Source organism: Brugia malayi, assembly GCF_000002995.4.
Source record: "Brugia malayi strain FR3 genome assembly, contig: Bm_v4_Chr2_contig_001, whole genome shotgun sequence".
In the NCBI taxonomy this organism is placed as follows: domain Eukaryota; kingdom Metazoa; phylum Nematoda; class Chromadorea; order Rhabditida; family Onchocercidae; genus Brugia; species Brugia malayi.
In genome coordinates, this window is record NW_025062476.1 from 3,808,790 (window position 1) to 3,818,191 (window position 9,402).

At 21.8% G+C, this 9,402-nt stretch overlaps 1 protein-coding gene across 1 annotated transcript; it reads left to right on the top strand.

Annotated features, from left to right (window-relative positions):
- Positions 1 to 4,312: 4,312 nt before the first annotated feature.
- On the top strand, positions 4,313 to 8,618 carry Bm1556 (Uncharacterized protein; the record flags this gene model as incomplete). Its single annotated transcript, XM_043078319.1, has 10 exons — positions 4,313 to 4,489; positions 4,715 to 4,927; positions 5,114 to 5,302; positions 5,637 to 5,724; positions 6,154 to 6,241; positions 6,766 to 6,850; positions 7,181 to 7,310; positions 7,693 to 7,787; positions 8,074 to 8,278; positions 8,521 to 8,618. 10 exons carry the CDS (start codon positions 4,313 to 4,315, stop codon positions 8,616 to 8,618), a joined length of 1,368 nt encoding a protein of 455 aa, XP_042934253.1.
- Positions 8,619 to 9,402: the final 784 nt, after the last annotated feature.

The window sequence follows — 9,402 nt, forward strand, 5'->3', positions numbered from 1 at the left end:
TCATCCTTTGTCCTTTAGGACAATGTTCTAATCAATTATGAACTGAACGAATTATGCAGTACAAAAGTATTATTAACCTTTCTTCCTCTCTCCCTCTCTCTCCCTCTCTCTCTCTCTCATATTTCTTATCAATTTCTAAAGAGGAAAAAAGATTTTTTTTTTTGAAAGAGAGAGGCAAATGAACCGATGAATACTTAATGTCAATATTTCAACATGCATTATTATATTTTATGGATGAAAATGTTTTCCATTAAAAAAAAAAGAGCAAAAAAAAATTCAAAAATTTTATTTATAACTAAAAATTTTCATCTCATTAATCAATCTTTAAAAGAAAATTTTTAAAAATATAGGAATAATTGTATGGAAATAAAATAAAGAAAACATAAATCTCATATTCAATGCAATATCTTCCTAAATTTTAAAATTCAAGTAATAAAATTAGCTTTTTTTATCTCTTTCATGAGAATTTTCTAATTTTATAAAGCATCTAATAAATTTTATATAAAAAAATAACAATAAAATAATCAAATAATTTTAAAATATTATTTTTTACATCTATTATTTGTAAAATTTAAATTTTAAATAATAAATTCAAAAATAATTAGTTAATAAAAAATTTTTTATATTCAAACATTTATCATCCCTTCAGTAATTTTCAATATTTTCCTATTAATGTTTATGAATGATCTTTTTAATTTCCTTCATATTAACTACATCGATAAGAAATTCTGAGAAAATTTAATCTGAAAATGGTTAAAAAAAAAAATAATAATTGAGGCAACTTGATGACATATATTGCCCCAACTATTTATAATATTGACTTAACTAATAATTATTTTGTTTTTCTTTCTCTGAAAATTAAGATTGTTTATTTGTATACTATTACGTGTAGCTGCAAGAATTACAATATTACGTGAAAATTGACTAATATAACGTGACGTAAAAGTCAAGTGAAATAATGTTGCGTGAAAAAATTTAATAAAATATTCAATCAATGAGTCTTTTCTCTTTTTTTTTTCATTTCTTTCTACCATAAATTAACTTTTTCAAGTAAACAAATTGATGTGAGAATGAATGAATGTAAATAGAAAAATTAAAAGAAAAGCGAAATTTGACAGAAAAATAATAATATAAATAAGGAAAAATCAGAAATGAATTAAAAATAATAATAATTAATTAATCAATGATTGAAAACCAAATACAACAAAAGTTTTTTTTTATTTTTTGAATTAAATTTAGCACAAAAAAAAAGACAAATTAAGAATTTTTAACAAAATCGACAATTGGACAAAAAAAAAGGAAAAGAAAACAAAAAATTTTCATTTTTCTAAAATCAATGCTATATGCTTGCAATTTAATTTAGTGAGAAAAATTTGACGATTAGCTCAATTCAAGCTTTTCCATTTTCAATTTCATCTTTTTATTTTCATTGCAATAATTCAAAATTCATATTTCATTCATTGCTTTATTCTTACAGTTCATTAATTATTAATTACTATTTATTTAATAATTCATATTTTTACTGATGTTTATATCGATCATTTTTAATTATAATATATAACAAATGAATATGTTTCCTGATTTGCTACTAAAAAGAAAAAACGGATTTGAAAGTGAAATTTTGAAAATATTGAGGCTATATTGAAGCAAGAGAAAGCCTGGTACGAGCCTAGGCTATATTAAAAGAGAAGCAAAAAAATAAAAATTGGGAGACTTAGAAAAGGAAAAAAAAAAAGGGTGAATAAATAACTTCCAAATGACGACTAATATGATGAAAAATGAAAATGAAATTTTGTTGAGGAAAAGGGCGGAAATGTCTACGTCGTCTTTCAAAGCGAGAAGAATTCTAATTTCAGAATTATTCAAATTCATTCTTTTCATTTCAGATTGAAATCATTCATTTCAATTTATTTTCCAATTTCAAATTAATTGTTTTTGACTGGTTCAACATTACAAAATTTCATTTAATTTTTATCCAAAACTTATCATCTTCAAATTTTAAATTGATTGTAATTTGAATTAAGCTAGATTAGAGATGTAATTAATTTCTGCATTCGATAGCTAAATAAACAAATTCAATCAAATAAAATAAGCCATCATGTGTAAATAAATTTAGGTTAAAAAAAAAAAAAAAGGAAATCGATTTCTCTAAAAAGATTAAACATTTCAGCTTCTGAATAATTATGAATGATTAAAAAATGCTTCAATTTCTATACTTTCTTTTTCCTGTGAATCATTTGACGACATATGCGCACAAAGTAGAAACAATAAATTGAAAGTTAGCTTAATTGAAGTATTTTTTTTTAAAAAAAAAAAGAAAGAAGAAAACAAACAATGCGATAATTCCATTCTTGTTTTTGTCAAATAATTATTTTCAAATTTTGATAAATTCAACTTATAGAAATGATAACAGTAAGGCAATGGCGGTGATGTCGTTCAGTTTTTTGAAAGATTGTGCGCAAAAGTGCAGGTATAAATCCTTTATTTTTTTTTTGTGATATAATTATGCAACTAATATCATCAAAATAAGTATCAATGATATGATTGAAACAAATAATATTTGTAATTAATTAAATAATTGAAAATTATCAGTGACATGAAAAATTTCCAAAACATTGATTAAATTTCCATCAAATTAGTCGAATCATTCATCGATCTTTCATATTTACGTGATTTACCATTTGTAATATCATTTCTGCATTGCAAAAAAACACGTAACGCAAACATTAAACGCAAAAAACACGTAACGCAAACATTAAACGCAAAAAACACGTAACGCAAACATTAAACGCAAAAAAAAAAACAGACGTGTATTAACATTCTGTTATAACCATTCGCTTAAGTATTAGTTTAAATTAAATAATCTTAAATTTTCAAAAGTTGTTTTAAATTCTACAATATTTTTTCCACTTTTTTGACATTTCACAAAATTATTTTCATCATAATTCCATCACTCAAATTTTATTTAGGAAAATGAAATGAGAATAAAATAATTGAGAAATATTTAAAATATTTGAATGCTATCACTAAATTAGCATTAAATTTTATCATTTTGAAAATATTTTCATGAATAGTTTCCATTTCAGGCATCACTTTACACTTTAATTTAACTTTTTCAATTAAAATGCAAATTTTGATTTTAATCAATTTTTTGACTATTTGAAATATTCATTCCATTCATATTCAATTCTAATAATTTAAAATATAAAAGAGCGAATTTTCAAGCATTTATATAAAAGTTTATTTAGTCAATCATTGTTTCATCAAAGCTAACGGTTGAACGGTTTGCTTAAAAATATTTCAAATGTTGAAGCTATTATTTCGCTTGGCAATTTTTTTAATTCTTCATCGGAAATCAACTGTTAGCTTTTTCTCTCTCTCTCAATTTAACTGATTGATGTTTTATTCAACAATTCTTTTTCTTTCTCTCTCTCTCTCTCTCTTTTGTTTTTTTATAAAAAAAATTAAATTTTTCTTACCAAATTTTTGTGTATTTTCACTAAAAGTTTAATTTTCACTAAAGGTAAAAAAAAGAAAAAAGAATTGTTAAATAAATTTTTCAATCCAAAATTGTGAAAATGACACAGAAAATAAAATGTATGAATAGATTTGCTATTGTAATGACTAATAGATCAGATTTAAAGTAAAAAATCGTAGAAGAGAGTGAATTTTGAAAAAATTTTATTACTTCAGCAAAATGAACAGAAAATATTGGAGCAATGAGAAAGTTTAACTTTTTTGATTGAATCTTTTTATCATTTCAAATTTAAATTAGAATTCATTATTAAATGTATTAGGTGTAAATTGCAATTACATTCACTTTTTATGATGCAAAAGTTAGAATTAAAAATTAATCTTTGATTTCATATTTATAAATTTCTAAACCAAATTATTTTATTTTAAAAGTTTTGTTAAAGGTTAAATTCATTTACAATTTGCTTTTATTTTTATGTTTATAGCTATGGCTAAATTTCTTTTCTTTGTCTAATAATTAATTCATTTTTTGTTGAAATTTTTACAAAACTGAATAAAATAAACAGTTTAATTAAATGATTAAATGATTCAGCTTTTTAATCAATGCTTTTACTTTTTTTTTGAAAGAAAAAAGAGTATTTTAATAATTTTCAGCAACAAGGAGAGCAAAAAGAAGTAGCAAAAGTTAAATGTTATAGACCGGAAACATTGTCAATTTATACTAAGTAATGCATTTATAAAATTATACATTTATTGATAATTAAATTCTTTAATTGATAATGATAAATTCATTTTGATAAATTTTTCAAAATTATTAACATTTAGGGAATTACCAGCAATGTGCATTTATGGTATAAAAATTACGGACGGATTTGATTTTTCCATATATTATAATGATCCGGAAAGAGATGCTAGTATGGCAGAGAAACTTGACAATATCGGAATGGATTTATGCCAATATGTACGACTAACAGGTGCTACTGCTAGTGATCCGTTTCAGGAGGTAGTCGTTCCGGTAAGCCTTTTTCATTTGCTTCTTTATAAACTTAAATTATTACAAGTCTTTAATTTTTTTTTTGTATAAAAATATTAAATATTGGTAAATACTGCTTTTTTTTTTTAAATTATCAAATTTCTTTAATTAATTAATTATCATGTAGTGATTTTTATTTTATTTTTGGTGAGATGAGTGATATGATTAGTTATAATCAATCAATGAAAATATTGCAATTAATTACAGATTAATGATAAACATTTGATTGATATGTTTATAACTTGTTGTAATGAATGTGAACGTGATGAAGAAAATTGGCGCATTTATTTAAAGTCACAATTTCTTGCTCATCGGTATTCGATCATTGAAACGATCAGTAAATATCATAGTTATGAATTAACAGGACGTTTGAGAAAATTGAATTTTCCAGCAATTTGCATAACAGAAGATTATCGAGAAGTAAATCATTTTGAAAACGAAAATTTTAATTTTATTTTTGAAGTAATAATTGTAAAATAAATAGAACAATAATTTTTTAAATATATTAGTCAAATGTTTATTTATTATAATTTTTTCTTTCTCTTTTTTGCATTTTAAATGTTTTGGTGTAAAGTTAAAGTTTAAAACTATTTATTTTTCCTATAGATACCAGTAACCGGAAATAATAATGTATGCTACACATATGGTAAACAAAATTTTATCAATCCATTAGCTGGTGAAAAATATCCATCTGTGTTTAAAAATTTGCTAAAAATGGGACAATATAATGCAACTATCGCTGTAAAATATTCATTAGGAGAATATTGTGACATGAATTATGCTCATTTAGCTAGTGTTAGTATAATTTTTAATTTCATTTTTTTTTTTTTTTGAATTAAAATTTAAAATACTTTCTTTTGCATATCAGTGTTTTCCTTTTTTTTTGATCGGATCATTTGTTAATATTAGATAAATTTTATTTCGTTTATTGTGCTTGAGATAGCTGGAGAAAAAAAAAAAGGATGAAAAAAGGAAGTTTGTCTAATTATCATTCAAAACAAACATATTTAATAAAGCAAAATTAAATTTAAAATTTTAATTTTTCTAAAGAAATTATTGCAAATGAAGAAATAATCAGTTCTTCTCATCATTTCATTGCATTCAATAAATTGAAATCGAAATTTTTTAGGTTGTAGAATCATGTTCATTCGGTTTGTTCCAGCATAATTTCGAATATTTCTGTTGTTGTTATGGTATTATTTTGAGAGATTGTCAAAGTATGTTCAATTGCTTTTTTATTCTTTAATTTACATATTATTATTATTCTTTAATTGTTATTAATCTTTTTTTGTATCTACAATTCATCATTCCTTTAATTATTTTTTCCTCTTTGATAATATTCAACAATCTTATCAATTACTTATTTATACATATAACAAATGCTTCATGAATTGAGTGAAAATTGGTCTCTTATTAATATTAGTTTTTTTCATTTATTATTAAAAATTCATTATTAATGAAGCAAAAGTAATATATTATGATATCATCATAGAATATCCAATTTTATTTCAAATATTTTTCAATAAAAAAGTTAAAAAAAAAATTAATTAGTGATTCTAAACTTTATTTCTTAATATTAGTTCTTTTTTTTTCATTTATTATTAAATTTATTGACATATTATTAATGTCAATTTAATCATTTACAGAAACAGCGGCGCTTTTATTCCGCAAAAATGAAGCAAAGCATAATCATTTATTTTGTTTATTTCATAAAGAAAAAATTGAAATAGATGGGTAAAAATTTTATCAAATTTTATTTTGATCAAAGAATTTATCTGAAAGAATTATTTATGATAGCTTAGCAAATTAGCTTAACATAATTTAGAAAATAATATATTAACACAAAAAATAATATATTGTCACTTTTTACTATTTTCCTTTTGAAATGATGCATAAGAAGATAAGAAATAAAAAAAAAATAATTATGTAATCGGATCAAAAGAAAATTCAAATAAATTTTTGTAAATGACTTTTCCCTTTTTAATACAAAAATTATTATTTCAATTTAATAAACTTATTCATATGCAAATACTACTCATTTTTAAATTTATTTATACACAAAAATTATTGTTACATCATAATGACAAAAAAACAATGAAAGGCCTTAAAAGTTATAAAAAATGCAGTACGTAACAGGGAAAAAATGATATAAATACGGTATATAAAAATACAGTATACAAAGAGTACGGTAAACAAAGAATACAGTATGCATAAAGAATACAGTAAGCAAAAAATGCAGTATGTATTAATAATTGCAGAAATAAAGAAGGGAAGAAAAGTATAACTTTTAAGATGACCGTAGGAACAATGCTACATATTATGGAAGAATTGAATGATTATGGGGTAATTGATTATATTCTCATTTTTTTTTACAATTCATAAGTTTATTTTTTAAATGCCTTATCAATAAGCTTATATGCTATATGATTTCATAGCTTAATATAAGTTTAATTTCTTATTTTAAAATTTTTAATATTTATTATGAGACTATTATATGAATATAATAATATATAAGGAAATTTCTGTAATTTTTTTTAATAAGAAAAAATTGTTACTATTGTTGGATTTTCATATGAAAAGATAAATTAATAAAGATAAGGAAATATAATTATTTTAATGTACAAAGCAATTAATTAATTAGTTCATACATCTCCTTATAATTATCATTTGTAGTACTGCTATATGCATTTGAAACCAGATAATAATATTAAATTTGGCATTGATGAATCGCTGTGCATAAAATCGGGCCTTTTAGATATTCGTCTTCGACCAATAATTAGAACATATTGTTTTTCAACTAGTGGTGAGCATTAATTTGCAATTTTAAATTTCATTTTAAAATTTAACAATTGAAAATAACAAAATTAGCAAATTCGTCGCTTACAGTAATTCAAAACTTTGATAATAATTAGGTACTCTAATTAAGATGGAGTATGATATATGGAAACTTTTTATGAAGAATGATAAGTTAGAAATTTGATAGTGAAATAATTTAAGTGATAGTGTGATTCAACGAATAATAATCAGATGTATTAAAAATATTATCTGATAATTTATAAACATAAAAAGAGGTTGATGAAATGTATGATATCAAAAAGAATAAATTCTACATTCTATTCAAAATTAAAAAAATTTATATTTTATAAAAAATTTTTTTTAATTAATTTATAAATATTATTTCAAAGATTATGATGATTATTGTCCATTCATAACACCTGATACGAACAAAACGCACGACATATTATGTTGTTGTAATCATCAACATTTCTGCAATTACAATGTGAGTTTCCTTTTTTATAGATTTCCAATTCATTTTAACCGAAAAAAAAATTTTTTTTTTCTAATTTTCATTTGTTAAATTTACCCAAAAATAAGGGGAAAGGAAGCAAAAAAATAAACTAATCTTTGGCAAAAATTATTTTAGCTAAAAATAAAAAAACAATCCACAAGATAGATTAAGAATTTTTTATCATTTAACTAATCACAGATTTATTTTCTGTTTCGTTTTTTTTTTTTTTTTTTTTTTCTATAATTATTTAATTATTATTTTTTAAATAAACTTTTAGCCTGATATTTATACAAAATTAGCCAACCAAAATGCTACTCGTCCAAAATGCTTCTATAACGATAGATATCAGTATTTATTCAATCAGTATTACGTCAATTCAACGCATAATGACGTGTGCTTATTACATTTTATTGATAGTAACACAATAAATGATATTAGCACAACTAGCAGCAAAAATGGTTCAATTTTTCACTTATATCCAGGTGAATAGTTCAATCATTTCTAAATATTTATTCATAAAATTATTTCTAATATTTATTCATAAAATTATTTCTAATATTTATTCATAAAATTATTTCTAATATTTATTCATACAATTATTTATAATATTTATTCATAAAATTATTTATAATATACATTTCAATCATTTCTAATACATTTATATAAATAAATAATTAATTTTATATTAATAATATGTGTAAATGGCAATTGGAAATTCATTTAGGAAATGGATTTTATCCGATTGATTTTTCATATACATTCCTGGAAAATAATACTTGTACATATGTTGAAGTAGAAGTAAGATTGAAATCGATTTTCTAATTAAACTAATCATTTGATATCTTTAATCATATCACTGCACTATAATTAATATTTGACTATTTAAAGCCAATAATATTTACTAATAAATGCTTTGTAGCTATTTACAGTACAAATAACTTGCAAAAACTTATAAATGCGAATTTTTAATGATTGATCAAAAAATAAAACAAACTTAATAAACTTTTTCTTACAATTTATTAAATAAAAATATATAATTTATTAATAATTAATAATAAATGAAAAACAAAAAAAACCGAAAATTTATAAATGAAAAAAAACTTTTTTACAGATTAGTACAGCTACTATTAAACGATCCGTTGATTGTTTTAATGAAAAATTTAATACAAATTATATGCCATTAAAAGTATTCGTGTGTAGTTGTAGTCTACGAAAGGATGGCAATCATTGTGATCAAAAATTGGAAACAGAAATTGCAAATCGTGCAGAGAGATTTGTTTGTTTCATTTCATTTAATTAAAACAATTTTATTTTAATTATTAAAATATTTCTTTATAATATTTAATTCTATCATTGCATATATTTAATAAATTTATTTAAAAAAAAAAAAAATGAATTTACAGCCGAATGAATCATTAACAAAATGTATTAAGTATGAAGCAAAGGGAGCAGAAGTGAAAAGAAATGAATTAGTATATGTGCGCCACACTTCTTATTGTTTTGTTGAAGCATCCATAATAATAGATCTAAAATATGGTCTGTTATCAAATGCAATAATAAATTTATTTCATTATTAATTAATTTTTTAAAACGCAAAAAAAAAAAA